The 20852-nt window shown below is 35.5% G+C and overlaps 1 protein-coding gene and 1 long non-coding RNA gene across 8 annotated transcripts in view; one reads left to right on the top strand and one right to left on the bottom strand.

Moving 5' to 3' along the window:
• Positions 1-1352: 1352 nt before the first annotated feature.
• Positions 1353-20852, bottom strand: part of LOC127864612 (zinc finger protein 436-like) — a 76947-nt gene continuing 57447 nt past the window's right edge. For 5 of the 7 annotated variants that reach the window (XM_052404392.1, XM_052404394.1, XM_052404396.1 and 2 more), the window contains 2 exons: positions 11316-11534; positions 3189-7365 (listed from right to left, as the gene is read on the bottom strand). In XM_052404392.1, coding sequence (XP_052260352.1) covers positions 6731-7365; positions 11316-11534 — 854 coding nt within the window. In that variant the 3' untranslated portion in view covers positions 3189-6730. Of the gene's footprint in view, positions 3158-3188; positions 7366-11315; positions 11535-12201; positions 19036-20852 lie in introns of those variants that run through there. The other 2 variants (XM_052404399.1, XM_052404397.1) reach the window with 2 other exon arrangements.
• LOC127864655 (uncharacterized) lies at positions 9745-12611 on the top strand. Its single transcript, XR_008042184.1, has 2 exons — positions 9745-9868; positions 11347-12611. It is a non-coding gene; the product is annotated as an uncharacterized LOC127864655 (long non-coding RNA).

Here is a 20852-nt window from a genome sequence, read left to right as displayed (position 1 = left end):
CCGGTCCGTTAAAAAACATGGCCACCAGTGGGCAGGGCAGTTTTCCTTATTTGGCTATAGAGAAACCTTGTGAACACTCTAGAAGTCACAATTTTAGCCCAATCATCATGAAACTTGGTCAAAACATTGGTTTTATTAATATTTCGGACGAGTTCGAAAATGCTCCATATGGGTGAAAAAACATGGCCACCAGGTGGCGGGGCAGTTTTCTCTGTATGAATACACATGTATAGTGAAAACATGTGAACACTCTAGAAGTCACATGTTTGGTCCAATCTTCATGAAATTTGGTCAGAACATTTGTTTCTTCGATACGTTACTTAAGTTCGAAAATGGTTCCGGTCCATTTAAAAACATGGCTGCCATGGGGACTTTATTCGTATATGTGTTTATGCTGTTTTGTACTGTTTTGGCAATTGGTCACTTGCCTTAAATAAAGGACCAACTAATTGTATATAATGAGAATGCAATATTGCTTCATCAGTTTAAGTTTCACTTCTTTATATTGTAAACAGTCAAGCAGTCACATTTGTTTGCCCAATTTACAATTTAACAACTTTGAACATTGCGCAACTCATTTTTTCACAATTTTCAATACAGTCAGTCATTCCGGTCGTCCTTTTGCATTTTCGCGGCAAATTCAACGATTGCGTTAGACTTATTTCTCTTTTTTTCGTGGGATGAAAGATAATGATTTTATCTACAATTTAAGTCCTGTTTGAATGTCACATGACATCATCATGAAACTTGGTGTAAACATTGGTTTTATTTATATCTCAGATGAGTTCGAAAATGGTCTCGATTGGTAAAAAAACCTGGCCGCAACGGGGTGGGAGTTTTTCTTTTATGACTAAAGAGAAACATTGTGAACACTCTAGAAGTCACATGTTTGCTTTATCATCGTGAAACTTAGTCAAGACATTGGTTTTTATGCCCCCGGTATGGTGGCATATAGCAGTTGAACTGTCCGTCAGTCAGTATGTCAGTGTGTATGTCAGTCTGTCCGTTCGTCCAAAAAAAACTTTAACGTTGGCCATAACTTTTGCATTATTGAAAGTAGAGACTATATATTTGGCATGCATGTGTTTCCTTTTATACTGGCATCCGTGTGCACTTTTCATTAATGGAACAGAACTGTGTGGGTTTAAAAAAATCTGCTTCATCTTGTAAGCGTAATTTCATATTTTTCTCAACTTCAAGGGGAGATGATTCTTAACTAATTCTTACGTTGCTCATTTACGATAGGGGTTGAGTACTCATTGATATGAAAACACTGTAAAAGTTTTAACGTGTTTACAACCCCCCACCCTCTCATACATATATTTCATGGGCATAATAAAAACAAAAAATGGTTACAATAAAACATCATATTTATTTAAACTAAAATGTCTTCATCAAAACAAAAAGTTAACATAGAACACAAATAAAATAATTTGATTCTACTGGGGCTCGAAACTTAGATCTCTCACATGTGAAGCGAGCGTGCACCCACTAATAGTGTACTAATAATATATTAGCAAATGCATTAAGCTCAATCGTCACAGACTGAGGCTCATTTGCATACAAACCTTTAGGAGTGGTCTTCCTCCTCTGTTACAGACGAGTGTCCCGCTTACACTTGGTGTCCATATGAACTAGGTCCCGCTTACACTTGGTGTCCAAATGAACGAGGCTGCGTTTCTTCTTCGTGTCCATATGAACGAGACTGTGTTTCTTCTTGGTGTCCATATGAACGAGGCTGCGTTTCTTCTTCGTGTCCATATGAGCGAGGCTGTGTTTCTTCTTGGTGTCCATATGAACGAGGCTGTGTTTCTTCTTGGTGTCCATATGAACGATGCTGGGTTTCTTCTTGGTGTCCATATGAACGAGGTTGTGCTTCTTCTTCGTGCCCATATGAACGAGGCTGTGTTTGTTCTTCGTGTCCATATGAACGAGGCTGTGTTTCTTCTTAGTGTCCATATGAACGAGGCTGTGTTTCTTCAGGGCACTTCTATGTGTAAACCGTAAGTGACACATACTGCATTCAAACGTTTTTTTCTCTCTTATATATTAGAACATGGTGAGCAAGGTCAGACACGCACTTGAACGCCTTCTGGCAGTGATCACATACATGCCAGTCTGAAAATAAAACAAGATGGCCAAGATGGCCCTAGTTCGCATACAAACCTTAAGGAGTGGTCTCCCTTCTCTGTTGCAGACGAGTGTCCCGCTTACACTTGGTGTCCATATAAACGAGGCCGTGTTTCTTCTTGGTGTCCATATGAACGAGGCTGTGTTTCTTCTTCGTATCCATATGAACGAGGCCCTGCTTACACTTGGTGTCCATATGAACGAGGCTGTGTTTCTTCTTGGTGTCAATATGAACGAGGCCCTGCTTACACTTGGTGTCCATATGAACGAGGCTGTGTTTTTTCTTGGTGTCCATATGAACGAGGCTGTGTTTTTTCTTGGTGTCCATATATACGAAGCTGTGTTTCTTCTTGGTGTCCATATGAACGAGGCTGTGTTTCTTCTTCGTGTCCATATGAACGAGGCTGTGTTTCTTCTAAGTGTCCATAAAAACGAGGCTGTGTTTCTTCTTCGTGTCCATATGAACGAGGTTGTGTTTCTTCTTGGTGTCCATATGAACAAAGCTGTGTTTCTTCAGGACCCTTCTATGTGTAAACCTTGTGTGACAAATACTGCATTCAAACGGGTTTTCTCTCTGGTGTATTAGAACATCGCGAGCAAGTTCAGATATGCACTTGAACGCCTTCTGGCAGTGATCACAGACATGCCAGTATGAAAAAAGAAAAAAACCTGAACAGATAACAAATGTGTTACGATTAAGGGCTTACAAAAAATTACAGAATTCCCAGATATCGTTGCTGTTAAACAAAACATCTATTGCATTGTTGAGGGAACCAAACAATATTTGTGTCCTGTGTTTGAACTCTCAAATAACTAAAAGTGTCCAATTTCGTATTCCCAGAGTGTGTTTGCTAAAAATAAACATCCATTGGCACCAAGCTGTGTCTCTTAAAGGAGCTGTGAGAAACATTTGTGACACGTCACATTTAAACGGCTTTACATCTGTGTGGACGTCAATATGCCGTACGAGGTCAGAAATTCCACTGAACACGATTTCATGAAATACTCGCATACAAACCGCCCCTCTCTGAAATAAAATAGATAAATGTATTATTAAAAAAAATGAGATATCGGAGTTAAATAGAAAACTTCCCATTTTGATATAACCATTTTAAGTTATTTAATTTTGGATCGTTCTGAAATAAAACAAACAAGAGCACCGCATAACGGGTGCCAACACTCGGCTGCGGGTGCATTTTTTAATAAATGAAAGCTTGTTACAATATGTTTTAGAGGTCACAGTGACCTTGACCTTTGACTTTGACCCAAAAATGGGTATGGCGTGTAGAAATCATCAAGGTGCATCCAAATATGAAGTTTCAAAGTTGTAGGTGGAAGCACTTTGATTTTAGAGCCAATGTAAAGGTTTAAGCACGACGCCGGCGGACGGCAGACGACGAGCTGGCTATGACAATACCTCGGGTTTTCTCCGAAAACAGCCTAATAAAAAATATATATGAAAGAAATGTGATATTGAAATGTACTGAAAACTGCAGTTTTTAAGTTGATGCTAGTGGAAACACCTTGTTTTCCTTATATAATTTTAACCATTTATCAGTAATTGGTTACTTGCCTCAATGAAAAGGCCAATGAATATTAACAATATTTCTACCCTGATAGTAGCTAGAATTCCATTTTTGCTATATTTAATAAATGAGAGCTACTCAAAAATTCATTAATTTTTAATCTCACCATTCTTGTGCTTTGAGTGTAAAAAGTAACAGGGAACATAGTGCAAGACCATAGATGGATTATACTTCAAATCTTAATGATTTATACACAAAAGAATCAAGCCAAACTTAGAAAAGGAAATTGATTATTTAACATAAATATAACAAGAACATTGTTAAGCAATATATGTCCCCTACCGGCTCCACCATTGTCAGAATTTCTTTTTTATATTTGTTGCCATAGCAACCGGAATTTTTGACGTAAAAACAAAATGAAATGACGTTCATAATGTCCATATTGCCATTTATCCACGTTTCAAGTTTCATGAAAAAATATGAAGAACTTTTAACATTATCGCAGGATCCAGTAAACCACCTTTTTCAGCAGTATTTCTAGTCTATTTGTTGCCATAGCAACCAGAATTTTTGACGTAGCAACGGAATGAAATGACGATCATGATGTCCATATTGCCATCTATCCATGTGTCAAGTTTCATGAAAAAATATTCAGAACTTTTAATGTTATCGCAGGATCCAGAAAAGTGTGACAGATTCACGGACGCACAGAGACAAAACCATACGTCCCTCCGGTTTCACCGGTAGGGGACTTATAAATCGCAAAATGATTACATCATCATACACAAAATCACAATTTTTCTCCCATTTTAGCAGTGCTGCACAATTTGTACAAATAATATTTCACGAAGTCAGGATATATTTCTTACACCAAAAATTGTGTTTGATGGAAATACAGCTATAATATAACAGGACAAAATCAATATATTTTTTTCAAAACCCATCATTTAGTTCGCTGGAGTTTTTTTAAATCACTTTTTCCGACAAACTTTCTGTTTGATATCATCCAATAAAAAGTGATGTTTGTCAGAAACACAATGCCCCCTACTGTGCTGCTTTGAAGCCATATATTTGACCTTTGAGGATGACCTTGACCTTTCACCACTCAAAATGTGCAGCTCCATGACATACACATGCATGCCAAATAATCATGTTGCTATCTTCAATATTGCAAAAGTAATGGGCAATGTTAAAGTTGTCGGACGGACAGACTGACTGACGGACAGTTCAACTGCTACATGTATATGTCACCCTACGGGGGAGGGGGGGGGGGGAGGGAGCATACAAAAATTCATTTAGACTCAACACTTGGTTTGATGGCAAATAAAATGTCACTTTTACAACAACAACAAAACATAATAATGACCACACAAAACACATCAAAACAACTTATTCAAATGAAACTTGTTGTTTGATTATATCAAAAAGAACAGATCATACATAAGGTGTCAATTGACGACTTCTTAAAGAATACTTTTCCTCCTTTTTCTAAGTCTTCTTAGTCAAACATAACCTATCAATCATTTAAACTGAAGAAAAAAAACTTCTAAAAAAAGATTTAGCAATGCATTAATATGAAACGCCAACCTACAAACTTTCGAAACTGAAATTTTGCAAACTTAAGTACCATTTTCCTTAAAGATTTGCCTCTGTGAGATAAAGTATGCTGTAAGAGCCTTATTTTTATTAATCATCGATTATTGAAGCTTAAAAATAAGTTGTTGTTTCTTCACTATCAAATTCATTTGTAAAGTTGGTCTTTCCATTGGTTTTTTGCATTTTCCCATTAGATTGTTGTTCCATGGGATATTTTTCCCATATTTTTTTTTCCATTTTCTGCATGGAGAAACAAATCCCATTGGATATTTTGTATACGTGTGTTATACTTAGTTATCGACTTTATTAACTGTATAAGTATTTGTGCAGATTTTCGTTCAATTTAGTTAAAGAAAAAATCCCTCTTTTAAGGGAAAAAATCCCATGAGATTTTTTGCTTATTTTAAGAAATGTATTGATATAATTTCCAAATACACTATATTATTTAAAATGATGAACAATCTACGCGATTTTGATACTTTTTAATCATGTTTGAAAAAAACAACATACGAATGTGCTAGCTAAGATAGAGCATTGCCGGCCATATATAACATAAAACAAATTTGCGTATGATGTGGATAATTTCATCTTAAAGTAACATTACTACTCAATATCAACGAAAATTTCGTACAATATTTCGTAAAATAAAGCTTAACGATTGAAAATCATTGTTTCTTATGGCCATTGTCGAAATTTCAACGTCAGATGTGGTCTGGTAAAACAGATGTTAGTGGATACAAAATGCTCGTTTTTATTATGGTTTTAACATTGGTACCATTTTAGTATTCGTGTGTCGTATCAATAGATGGTTACGCAGGAAATTAACATGGAATTTATTGTGGTCACAAATAAATAAAAACGAGCATTTTGTATCCACAAAAATCTTTGTAATCATACCACATCTAGCGTTGAAATTGTGGCTATTGCTATAAGGAACACTGATTGTTTAGGTGGTAACTTTATTTTACGAAATACTTTTCGAAATTTTCGTTGATTTTGAACGTTATAGAGACTTTAATTATGTGTATATGACTTTGTTTTGACCTTGACTTTTCACCACTCAAAATGTGCAGCTCCATCAGATACACATGCATGCCAAATATCAAGTTGCTATCTTCAATATAGCAAACGTTATGGCTTATGTAAAAGTTTTTGGACGCACACACTGACTGACAGACAGACAGACGGACTGACAGTTCTACTGCTATATGCAACCCTAACGGGGGCACAAAATTTAAAAAATGATCATAAAGAAGCATTTTATGACATGCCTTCTCTACAATATGAATAGATTAAAGGAAAAATGTTATGTTTGCAAAACTTTGAATTCGCAAAGTTTTCCAGTGGACTTGTACCAAAAAAATTTTAAAACAATGAAAAGTTTAATTGAAAACATAACTACAGGTGTCATATTCTGTATCTGTCCCCCACAGGTGTTCTACAAACAATAGGCACTCAAGTGGACTAAACATTGAGCATTAAAGGTGCTCTTCCTTGCTGATTGTCTTTGACAAACGACGCCCTTCTTTGTGGACCGACGCTGTGTGACGCTTAAGATGACTTTTATGATTAAATCGTTTGTGACAAACACTGCATTCAAACGGCTTATCCCCTGTGTGAACCAACATGTGATCCTTAAGATGACCTTTCCGATTAAATCGTTTATCACAAAAACTGCATTCAAATGGCTTTTCTGCTGTATGGACCAATATGTGACGCGCAAGAGTACTTTTCTGATTAAATCTTTTATGACAAACACTGCATTCAAATGGCTTTTCCCCCGTGTGCACCAACATGTGACATATAAGGTGACCTTTCAGACTAAATTGTTTGTGACAAACACTGCATTCGAATGGGCTTTCCCCTTTGTGGACCAACTCTGTGTGACACTTAAGATGATCTTTTCGATTAAATCGTTTATCACAAACACTGCATTCAAACGGCATTTCCCCTGTGTGGACCAACATGTGAGCCTTTAGAGTACATTTCCGATAAAATCGTTTGTGACAAACAATGCATTCAAACGGTCTTTCGCCCGTGTGTGTTAGAAGATGGCGAGCCAGATACGAATTACGTTTAAACCCTTTCTGACAATGATCACAGACAATCTTCTCTGAAATAATAAAAAAGAAGTTCATCAAGTAAGCAATAGTCACAATTATCAAACCATTTTATAGGTGTTATTGTTGTTTTATCAGGAACGTATTGTAAAAAGGCTTAAATGATTTCTCTCCTACAACCTTTGACTATTTAATGTGACCTTGACCTTCATCCAAGGACTTGCTTCTTGCATTTGAAACTTTATCTCAGTATACTAGTACTTGTAAGAGTTGTAATTTGATCATCCTTTTTAGGACAAGACTATGTTTTGAACTTTGACCTTACAAGGTGACCATTGTGTAAATGGTAAATGCCATTGTCTGAACAGTTATAGTAATTCTACAAATGATAGCTGTGATTGTTTAATTTGTAATTTTCATTGTGAGAATGGTAATTGTTATCGTCACAATTGTCATTGTTCAAATGGTTATAGTAATTGTCTTAATAGTAATTGTCATTGTCAAAATGGTCAATGCAATGGTCATTTGAATGTGCTCATTTATAAGACGTGAAAAGAATTTAGAGATACTTTTTATATGGGCTAAATTCTTTGGAACATCTCATCGGGGAAAAGTAAAAAATAAGTTGGAAACCAAAAAGTTTAATTTTCATCAATTTGCGTAAAATTGCAAATTAACATTACCAACTCATTCAGTTTTAGTTCAGAAGTCCATTTTTACCTCAAATATCGTCGAATTGAAATTAGAAAGGCATAAATTCTTCAGTTAAACTTCTGCTTAAATCGCAACAATATCACTGACCTCTTGCCATATTATGAAACAGATTTAAATATCAACCAATCACAAGAAGACATTACGGTGTAACATGTACGCGTAATTTTATTTAACATGAGCTTTTAACACCGACTTTTACCTAACTAGATTTAGTATGCTCATCTTTGTCGATTAAATAAGCATATGTTCAAAACAGATATGGTGCAGTTTCTATTCACCCTTTTAAGTTTCAGCAACTTGGTATGCATGTCTTTTTCGCACCTCTGTCTGTGTTGTTGTATGTACTTACATTCTACGTAACAAAGGACTGTATACTGTACGATCTGTATCAATATTATTTATGTACGGTATAAAAATAAAAGATGTAATTCATTTCAGAACATTTTGTCACTTTAGAAAAAAAAAATGTTTAACAAAGGCTGTTTGTAAAACATGCATGCCCCCCATATGGGCTGTCAGTTGTAGTGGCAGCCATTGTGTGAATACGTTTTTTGTCACTGTGTCCTTGACCTTTGACCTAGTGACCTGAAAATCAATAGGGGTCATCTGCAAGTCATGATAAATGTACCTATGAAGTTTCATGATCATAGGCCTAAGTATTCTTGAGTTATTACCCGGAAACCATTTTACTGTTTCGAGTCACTGTGACCTTACCCTTTGACCTAGTGACCTGAAAATCAATAGGGGTCATCTGCCAGTCATGATCAATGTACCTATGAAGTTTCATGATCCTAGGCAGGGAATTTTTTTGCCCGATTTAATAGCCGAAATTCGGCTATATTTCCAATCGCAAAAAGTATACTTTTTTAACCAAATTTTTAATTTTCTAAGTATAAAACGGGCACATAATTCTGTAAAAATGCACGCCAGAGTTATCTAACTTTGCCTGCCCAGTCCCCTCATGATAGTAAGTAAGTGTACCAAGTTTGAATGCAATAGCTTTGATACTTTATGAGAAAAGTTAACCTAGCACAGAACTTATCCAGATGCCGACGCAAAGGTGATGACAATAGCTCATAACTTTATTTTCAAATGACATTGACCTTTTACCTAGTGACCTGAAAATCAATAGGGGTCATCTGCGAGTCATGATCAATGTACCTATGACGTTTTATTATCCTAGCCATAAGCGTTCTTGAGTTATCGTCCGGAAACCATTTTACTATTTCAGGTCACCGTGACTTTGACCAAGTGACCTGATAATCAATAGGGGTCATCTGCGAGTCATGATCAATGTACCTATGAAGTTTCATGATCCTAGGCATAAGCGTTCTTGAGTTATCATCCGGAAACAATTTTACTATTTCGGGTCACCATGACCTTGACCTTTGACCTAGTGACCTCAAAATCAATAGGGGTCATCTGCGAGTCATGATCAATCTACCTATGAAGTTTCATGATCCTAGGCCTAAGCGTTCTTGAGTTATCATCCGGAAACCACCTGGTGGACGGACCGACAAACATGTGCAAAGCAATATACCCCCTCTTCTTCGAAGGGGGCATAATTAATCCAGGAAAGTATAATAACATCGGTTTACTATGTAACGCTCTGCACCACAACAGACGAACGCAAAATGTATTTTATGCTATTTATTCTTCCACATTTAAAACAGATACTTCACATCGAGATTGTGTTATCGATTTATATCTCCACAGCGAGCGAATCGATAGATATTGAAAATTTGAATAGTGGTTGGATTTAAATTGCTCAGGCGTGCAAAATTTAAAGTGTCATAACATATTTTTTACGGAACATGATCGAGAAATGAATTATCTACACAGGTATGTAAATATTATTGCAATCCGTTGATATTAAGTGTCTGATATCGGGGCTTGAATGTTGCGCACAAAATCCTTGCGCAACAATATAGACAAAGAAGGGAAACATTTCACCATATTTTGAATGCAAGCCCGGTTGGACGCTCCTAATATTACCAATATAAAAAGTAGCTTAATATTTGAGAGCGTCAACAAGTTGGACTATCGAATGTGCTAAATGGTCATTGTAATTGTCAAAATGGTCATTGTAATTGTCAAAATTGTCATTGTTTATGTCAAAATTGCTAAATACTCATTGTAATGTCAAAATGGTAATTATCATTGTTTAAATGACTATTGCCATTGTCTTAATAGTCGATTTCATTATCACAATTGTGATTGCAAGTGTCTTAATAGCAAAATAGTAATTGTCATTGCCTAATCGTTATCTTCATTGTCAAAATGGTAATTGTCCTTGTCTTAACGATCATTGTCTATATAGTCATTGTCATCGTAACAATAACAATTGCCAGGGTTTAAATGGTCAGTGCCATGGCTAAAATGGTTATTGTCATTGCTTAAATGGTCGATGTCATGGCTAAAATGGTTATGGTCATGTCTTTTATGGTTATTGTCATGGCTTAAATGGTTATTGTCATGGCTTAAATGTCAGTGTCATGGTTAAAATGGTTATTGTCATGGTTTAAATGGTAAGTGTTGTGGTTAAAATGGTTATTATCATGGCTTTAATTGTCAATGTCATGGATAAAATGGTCAGTGTCATGGCTTAGATGGTTATTGTCATGGCTTGAATGGTTATTGTCATTGCTTAAATGGTTAGTGTCATGACTTAAGCTTCCTTTATTAAACCTCGACTGTGTTAAATAATAAAATGAGTATAAGTCATATTTTATATCTAATAACACTTAAACTTGGTTTAACTCCCAAATCCAAATCTTCTTTTCAATAAAAAATACAGGTTATTATGTTTTAACGTCAAATTGTGACCAGCAGTTAATTTTTTTTATCGAATGGTATATTGTTAATGATTTGTTGACGCATTTTTTTACATCATTATCACTTTGGTAGTACTTATATAGCTCAGATACTTCATATGAATTTTTTACATAACAATAATTTTATGTTTTAATAACTATAACCAATATACCAAAATGGTTGTTGTTCCAAGCATAGTTTAATTGAGCCGTGTTCTAGGGAAACTGGGCTTAATGCATATGCGTAGTGTTGTTTCAGATTAGGCTGTGCGATAAACACAGGCTAATCAGGGTCAACACTTTCGCTGGACTGGATTTGTGTTAAGAAGAGACCGTCTTTAAACAAAAAATTTCCATACAAGCGGAAAGTTTTGTCTCATCAACTTGTGCGGACTGCGCAGGCTAATCAAGGATGACACTTTATACAAATGCATTAAGCCCCATTGTCCCAGAGTGAGGCTCATTTGCATACAAACCTTTAGGAGTGGTCTCCCTTCTCTGTTGCAGACGAGTGTCCTGCTTACACTTGGTGTCCATATGAACCAGGCTGTGTTTCTTCAGGGAACTTCTATGTGTGAACCTTGTGTGACAAATACTGCATTCAAATGGTTTTTCCTCCTGGTGTATTAGAACATGGCAAGCAAGTTCAGATACGCACTTGAACGCCTTCTGGCAGTGATCACAGACATGCCAGTCTGAAAATGAAATAAAAACTTAACAGATAACAAATGTGTGATGATTAAGGGCTTACGAAAATTTGCAGAATTCCCAAATAGCGTTGCTGTAAAACAAAACATCTATTGCATTGTTGAGGGAACCAAACAATATTTGTGTCCTGTGTTTGAACTCTCAAATAACTAAGTGTCCGATTTCGTATTTCCAGAGTGTTGAAATAAAAATAAACATCAAATGGCACCAAGCTGTGTCTCTTAATGGAGCTTTTCTGTGATAAACATTTGTGGCACACGTCACATTTAAACAGCTTTACAACTGTGTGGACGCGAATGTGCCGTAAGAGGTCAGAAATCCAGCTGAACACGATTTCTGGCAATACTCGAATACAAACCGTCTAATCTCTGAAATAAAGTAGATAAATATATTAGTTTTAATAAATGAAATGTCGAAGTTAAATAGAAAACTTCCCATTTTTATGGTAACCATAATAAGTTGTTGTATTTTGGATCGCTCTGAAATTAAGCAAATACAAGAGGGCCTGAAAGGCCCAAAGTCGCTCACCCGAGATAAAAAGAAATGGCCTGTTCTTTGCAGCCCAAGATATCAATAGAACAAATGTTCTAACCACGTTTCATGAAGAATGAACAACAAATGGCCCCATGGCGGAAATGTTTTTCAACAGACTGGAACCATTTTTGAACTAGTCCAAGATATTATTGGGACAAATCTTCTGACAAAGTTTCATGAAGATCCAACAATAAATGTGGCCTCTACAGTGTTAACAAGGCAAATATTCATGACGCACAACGGAATACAGACAATTGACAAAATGTGATCATAAAAGTTTACCATGAGCAAAAATATTATGCTCATAAAGCTTGTCCCCATGTGTGAAGATCAGCAAGTGACATTCAGATTGAACTAAAAATGTGACTAAAAGTATTCACAATGTTTACTATAAACATCTGTGGTAGTGCGGTCTCGTTCGCTTACGCAAATGAACCGGTCACGGGACGGTTACGAGTGATGTAACTTTGTGAGCACTTATGTAATACGGAAATATTTATCGAGTCTAATTAAAGAACGCTTATTTCTAACACGCTTACTTGTTGTAATTCAATTAACTAAAGGCGTCCAGTCAGATACGCCTGAATACACTCAAAGAATTAATTTATAAGTGAAAACCAAAGCATCTTTAATGAAAATAACTAACTTTAGTCTAAAGAATCTATGCATCGTTAAAAATGAACAAATACAGCAAATACCTTAATTAATGTAAACAGAAGTTCACAATCTGTCGAAAAAACTGATATACATATTAGTTACTGTTAGTCTAGAAGTTGCTTCAAAAAATTAGTTTATAAAATAAGTCTAACTTAATCTAAAGAACACAATTTATAGAGAGTGGAAAACTCCAGTGACTCAAATGTAAAAATAAGAAGAATTTATAAAAGTTATTTCAATCAAAAGAGTCTTTCTAATTAAGAAAATGCCAAATAACAAGGTTGCCATGGAAACAGTTTCATAGCACAGTAGTCTGCTAAATACACCAGTAGGTTAACTTGGCTTATCAGTAAAGCTCAAAGATAAAGCTCTACAGTGCATTAGTACATGAGCAGTTATTTTATGACATAGGTTTATTAAATTGCATGCAAACTACTGTCTTTATGTACACCACATTTTATGAAAGAAGTCCCAGGTTTATACAAGGGAGTTAACAATTAGTTAACTATAAGAAAGTATGTACAGGTTATCTTTCTTTAAAATTATGGCTTATCACAACTAGACTGTTTACATGTTTTTACTATATACATATAGAGAAAACTGCCCCACCCCCTGGCGGCCATGTTTGTCCACCGATCTGGACCATTTTCGAACTCAACCGTCATATCCAAAAAACACAATGACATGTTCTGACCAAATTTCATGCAGCTTGGACCAAAAATGTGACTTCTAGAGTGTTCACATGTTTTCACTATATACATATAGAGAAAACTGCCGCGCCCCATGGCGGCCATGTTTTTTAACCGATCTGGACCATTTTCGAACTTGTCCGAGATATCAATGAAACAAATGGTTTGACCAAGTTTCATGATGATTGGACAAAAATTGTGACTTCTAGAGTGTTCACTCTAGCCATAGCTATATAAGGAATACTGCCCCGTCCCCTGGCGGCAATGTTTTTCAAGGGACCTGAACCATTTTTGAACTCAACCAACATATCATTTAGACAAACATTTTGACAAAGTTACATGAAGATTGGGCATCAAATGTGACTTCTACAATGTTCACAAGGTTTTCTTTTTTTTACCTAGTGACCTAGTTTTTGACCCAGCATGACCCAGTTTCGAGCTCAGTCGAGGTATCAATGGGACAAATATTCTAACCAAGTTTCATGAAGATCGGAAATAAATGTGGCCTCTGGAGTGTTCACAAAGCAAATGTTCACGTCGCACGACGAACAACGTACGACGGACAAAAGGCGATCACAAAAGCTCACCATGAGCTCAGGTGAGCTAAAAAATTATATATGAAAGAATTGTAATATTTAAATGTACTGAAAACTGCAGTTTTAAAATGGATGTTGGTGGAAACACCTTTTCCCTTAAATAATTTTAACTATCAGTAATTGGTTACTTGACTTTATTAAAAGGCCAGTGAATATTAACAAAATTACTCCCCTGATAGTAACTAGAATTCCACTGTTGCTATATTTAATAAATGAGAGCTGCACAAAAATGCATTAATTTTTAATCTCACTATTCTTGTGCTTTCAGTGTAAAAAGTAACAGGGAACATAGTGCAAGACAATAGATGGATTATACGTCAATTACAAATCTTAATAATTTTATACACACAAGAACCAAGCCAAACTTAGAAAAGAAAAGTGTTAATTTAAAATAAATGTAATAAATCGCATAATGATTACATCATCATACACAAAATCACAATATTTCTCCGATTTTAAGCACAATTTGTATAGGTCATCTGGAACAAATCATATTTCAAGTATTAAGGATATATTTCTTACACCAAAAATTGTGTTTGATTGAAATATAGATATAATATAACAGGAAAAAAATCAATAGAATTTTTTAAAAACCCATAATTTTCTTTGCTGGAGTTTTTATAGGTCACTTTGTAAGACAAACATTCTGTTTGATATCATCCAATAAAAAAAATCATTAACACCCAACACTTGGTTTGATGGCATTTAAAAGGTCACTTTTACAACAACAACAAAAACATAATATTGACCACACAAAACACATCAAAATAACTTATTCAAACCAAACTTTTTGTTTGATAATATCATAAAGAACAGATCATAATAAGGTTTCATTTGACGACTTCTAAAAGAACATTTTTTTTTAAGTCTTCTAAGTCAAACATAACATATAAAACATTTAAACTGAAGTAAAAAAAACTTCTAAAAAACAAAACCGATTTGGCAATGAAATGCCAACCTACAAACTTTGCGAAACTGAAATTTTGCAAACTTAAATACCCTTTTCCTTTACGATTTGCCTCTTTGAGATAAAGTATGCTGTAAGAGTCTTTTATTAATCATCGATAATTTAAGCTTAAAAATAAGTTGTTGTTTTTTCACTATCAAATTCATTTGTAAAGTTTAGTAGGTCTTCCCATTGATTTTTTGCATTTTCCCATTAGATTGTTTGTTGTTCCATGGGATTTTTCCCCCATGTTTTCTCGTTTTCTGCATGAAGAAACAAATCCAATTGGATATTTTGTTTATTTAGTTATCGACTTTATTAACTGTAACAGTATTTGTGCAGATTTTCGTTCAATTTATTTATAGAAAAAAAATCCCATGAGATGTTTTGCTTATTTTAAGAAATGAATATATAAAATTTCCAAATACACTACATTATTTTTAAATTAAGAACAATCTACGCAATTTTGATGCTTTTAATCATGTTTGGAAAAAAAACATACGAATATGCTAGCTAAGATGGAGCATTGCCGGCCATATATAACATAAAACACATTTGCGCATGACGTGGATCATTTCATCTTAATATTGTGTATATGACTTTGGATGATATATGCACAAAAGTATTAGACATTGAATTGTTGTCAATCATTTAGTTTGACAGCATTTTTATTGGTCACTTTTACAACAAACGTTTGACGTTTGATAATATCCGACAAAAAAAAAATATCAAGAGAACATTCATTTAAACCGTAATTTAGTTTGATGGCATGTTTATATGTAACTTTTGCACACACAAAATAAACAATGACAACAAAAAACATCAAAACAACTTTTTCAAATCAAACTTTGTGTTTGATTATAAGATATACAACAGGTCATACATAAAGTATAATTTGACGACTTCTTAAAGATTATTTTCTATTTCTAAGTTTTTCTAAGTCGAACATAACAAAATTAAACATTTTAAATGAACAAAAAATCTAGAAAAACAACACAATTTTAGTCATACACCAACATACAACGGCCACCCTTACAACTTTAAAAAAAAAAGAGAAAATTTGCAAACTTAAGTTCCCTTTTTCTTTCAGATTGGCCTCTTTGGGATAAAGTATGTTATAAAACTCTTTTTTTTCAAATGGTTGATTATGTGTGCTTAAAAATGAGGGTTTTTTACTTGAAATTTGTTTTCAAAGTTGGTATTCCCATGGGATTTTCCACTTTCATAATGAGAAAAGCATACTTCTACTTATACCATTTTTGTATATATTTTATATACATGTACATGTATTTATGCTTAGTTATAAATTTAAAGCATTGCAAAAGTATGTATACTGATTTTTCTTCCAATTTACTTTGATAGAAAAAAAAATCATTTGTGAAAAAATCCAACAGGTTTGTCTTATTTTACTGTTTTGTATTTATGTAACTTCCAGAAACACTATTTTTTATCAAATGATGTACAATGTACGCGATTTGAATGCGATTAAGCGTGTTTGAAAATATACCTTGCAAAAGAGCAAGCTTAATTGAAGCTACCTTGTCCCTAAATGACATAAGACACATTTTTTCATGACGTTTTCAATTAATGAATACGCGAGGAAACAATAAAAGTTTAAAAAAAATCCCAATGGAAATGAAAAATCCAATAGGAAAGGCTATTTTAAACATATATTGTTAAATTAAAGAAATGGAATTATTATATAAAAACAATCAATAAATGATCATAAAGAAGCATTATATGGCATGCCTTATCTACAATATGACTATGTTAAAGGAAAAAAGTTCGTAAGTTTGCAAAACTTCGAATTCGCAAAGTTTTCCAGTGGCCTTATACCAAAATATTGGTAAAACAATATAAAGTTTAATTGAAATAAAACATGCATGCCCCCCTATATGGGCTTTAAGTTGTAGTAGCAGCCATTGTGTGAATACGTTTTTTGTCACTGTGAACGGTGGTGGTGGTGTTGGTGGTGTTGGTGGTGGAGGTGGTGGTGGTGGTAGTAGTAGTAGTGGTAGTAGTAGTAGTAGTAGTAGTAGTAGTAGTGTAGTAGTAGTAGTAGTAGTAGAAGTAGTAGTAGTAGTAGTAGTAGTAGTAGCAGTAGTAGTAGTAGTAGTAGTAGTAGTAGTAGTAGCAGGAGAAGTAATAGTAGTAGTAGTAGCAGTAGAAGTAGTAATAGTAGTAGTAGTAGCAGTAGCAGTAGTAGAGTAGTAGTAGTAGTAGTAGTAGTAGTAGTAGTAGTAGTAGTATAGTAGTAGTAGTAGTAGTAGTAGTAGTAGTAGTAGTAGTAGTAGTAGTAGTAGTAGTAGTAGTAGTAGTAGTAGTAGTAGTAGTAGTAGTAGTAGTAGTAGTAGTAGTAGCAGTAGTAGTAGTAGTAATAGTAGTAGTAGTAGTAGTAGTAGTAGAAGTAGTAGTAGTAGAAGTAGTAGTAGTACTAGTAGTAGCAGCAGCAGCAGCAGCTGCAGTAGCAGCAGCAGCAGCAGCAGCAGCAGCAGCAGTAGTAGTAGTAGTAGTTGTATGCATTACAAAAATGCAGTTAGCCTTACATTTGGTAAAATTTAAATATATTACAAGGGCAGTTTGTAAAACATGCATGCCCCCCATATGGGCTGTCCGTTGTAGTGGCAGCCATTGTGTGAATACGATTTTTGTCCGTGTGACCTTGACCTTTGACCTAGTGACCTGAAAATCAATAGGGGTCATCTGCGGGTCACGATCAATGTACCTATGAAGTGTCATGATCCTAGGCAAAAGCGTTCTTGAGTTATCATCCGAAAATCATTTTACTATTTCGGGTCACCGTGACCTTGACCTTGTGACCTCAAAATCAATAGGGGTAATCTGCAAGTCATGATCAATCTACCTATGAAGTTTCATGATCCTAGGCGTATGCGTTCTTGAGTTATCATCCGAAAACCATTTTACTATTTCGGGTCACCGTGACCCTGACCTTTGACCTAGTGACCTAAAAATCAATAGGGGTCATCTGCGAGTCATGATCAATCTATCTATGAAGTTTCATGATCCTAGGCGTATGCGTTCTTGAGTTATCATCCGAAAACCATTTTATTATTTCGGGTCACATAGACCTTGACCTTTGACCTAGTGACCTCAAAATCAATAGGGGTCATCTGCAAGTCATGATCAATCTACCCATGAAGTTTCATGATCCTAGGTGTATGCGTTCTTGAGTTATCATTCAAAAACCATTTTACTATTTCTGGTCACCGTGACCTTGACCTTTGACCTAGTGACCTCAAAATCAATAGTTTCATCTGCGAGTCATGATCAATGTACCTATGAAGTTTCATGATCCTAGGCCCAAGCTTTCTTGAGTTATCGTCTGAAAACCACCTGGTGGACGGACCGACCGACAGACCGACATGAGCAAAGCAATATACCCCCTCTTCTTCGAAGGGGGGCATAAAAATAACTACATGTGTCACATTCTGTATCTGTCCCCCACAGGTGTTCCACAAACAATAGGCACTCAAGTGGACTAAACATTGAGCTTTAAAGAAACTCTTCCTTGCTGATTGTCTTTGACAAACGACGCCCTTCTTTGTAGACCGACGCTGTGTGACGCTTAAGATGACTTTTAAGATTAAATCGTTTGTGACAAACACTGCATTCAAACGGCTTATCCCCTGTGCGAACCAACTTGTGATCCTTAAGATGACCTTTCCGATTAAATCGTTTATCACAAAATTAATACTGCATTCAAACGGCTTTTCCGCTGTGTGGACCAATATGTGACGCACAAGAATACTTTTCTGATTAAATCGTTCAAGACAGACACTGCATTTGAATGGCTTTTTCCCGGTGTGGACCAACATGTGATCCTTAAGAATACTTTTCCGATTAAATCTTTTATGACAAACACTGCATTCAAATGGCTTTTCCCTCGTGTGCAAAAACATGTGAACATGAAGGTGACCTTTCCAATTAAATTGTTTTTGACAAGCACTGCATTCGAACGGCCTTTCCCCTGTGTGTATTAAAATATGGCAATCCAGATCAGAATTCGTGTTGAATGTCTTCTGGCAATGATGGCAGACAGGCCTTTCTGAAAATAGAAATCAGAATAGATCTAAAGTGTCCCATTTTTCATCATGATACACCCATCTTAAGTTGTTAGTTGTTGTTTTTTAGAAAAAGATTGAAGGAAAAAAGGTTTAATTGATTTCTCTTCTGCAAAATAAATGTTTTGAACTAAGACATTTAATTGTGACTTATGTCTAAATTGTGATTGTCTTAATGGTATGTGTCATTGCGTACAACGGTAGCGTGGTCAGACATACCACTGTACGACTTCTGGTAATACTCACTGACGAACCGCTCTGAAATAAAGCACATACATGTCTTAGATAAAAGAAATGAGATATCAAAGAATAAAAAAAAAATAGCCCAGTATCTAAACAAAGTATTCAGGTAAAAACTTTTTGTTTGATAATATCATATAGGACAGATCATACATAAGTTTCCATTTGAAAACTTCTTAAAGAATACTTTTTCTTCTTAAATAAACAAAATATTAAACATTTAAACTGATAAAACAGACTTTAACAAGTGTTCTGCGGTCGGAGATATATGCCCCTCCAAACAGGGCTTTGAACTAGTGATCCCAATTTCAATAGGGGTCATCAACTGTCCAAGGACAATGCGCATGTGAAGTATAAAGCTCATCGCTCAACTCGTTGATGAGTTATTGATCGGAAACAATTTTCACACTTATTGTGACAGTGACCTTGACATTTGACCTAGTGACCCCAATTTTGATAAGAGTCAACCATTGTCCAAGGCCAATGCGCTTTTCCAACTTATTGTGCCAGTGACCATGACATTTTTTTTACCTACTGACCCCAATATCAATAAGGGTCTTCTACCGTCGAACAAGGCCAATGCACATAGGAAGTATCAAGCCAATCGGTGAGTCAGTTGACGAGTTATTGATCGGAAACGATTGTACTCTTAATCAGTGACCTTCAACTTTGACCTAGTGACTCAAATTTCAATAGGGGTAATCTACTGTTCAAGGCCAATACACATGTGAAGTATCAAGCCAATCGGTCAATTGGTTGATAATTTATTGATCGGAAATGATCACTAAGTGTGATAGTGACCTTGAACTTTGAACTAGTGATCCCAATTTCAATAGGGGTCATACTGTCCAAGGCCAATGCACATGTGAAGTATCAAGCCCATCGGTCAATTCGTTATTGATCGCAAACGAACTGTTCTATGGACATTCAGACTGGTCTACAGACAGACAACCAGCAAAACAATATTAAACAAGAGCACCGCATAACGGTTGCCACGCTCGGCTGCGAAAGCTTGTTAGAAATGTTTTTTGTTTTTTTGAGGTCACAGTGACCTTGACCTTTGACCTAGTGACCAAAAGTGGGTGTGGCGTGTAGAACTCATCAAGGTGCATCTACATATGAAGTTTCAAAGTTGTAGGTGGAAGCACTTTGATTTTAGAGCTAATATAAAGGCTTTATCACGACATCGGCGGACGTCGGACGACGAGCAGGCTATGACAATACCTCGGGTTTTCTCCGAAAACATCCTCGCTAATAATTACAGGAGGCTTCAAAGGGCCCTGGGTCGCTCACCTGAGAGTCTTAGATGGAAAGAAACAAAGATTAAAACTCTTCAGCAAATATTTTAAGTTATTAGTATGACAAGACTGACTTTAAAAATAAGGTGTTCCAAGGTATTCACAATAGGCCTATATAGAAAACTACCCCACCCACCCTGGCAGCCATGTTTTTATTACCCAGATTTAAAAAAATATATATAAAAGGAAAATGCTTCTTACAAACATATAGAGAAAACTGCCCCATTCCCTGGCGGCAATGTTTTTCCACTGATCACGACCAT

The sequence above is a fragment of the Dreissena polymorpha genome, chromosome 1 (genome assembly GCF_020536995.1).
Source record: "Dreissena polymorpha isolate Duluth1 chromosome 1, UMN_Dpol_1.0, whole genome shotgun sequence".
Lineage (NCBI taxonomy): Eukaryota > Metazoa > Mollusca > Bivalvia > Myida > Dreissenidae > Dreissena > Dreissena polymorpha.
This window is presented reverse-complemented; position numbering and strand designations above follow the sequence as displayed.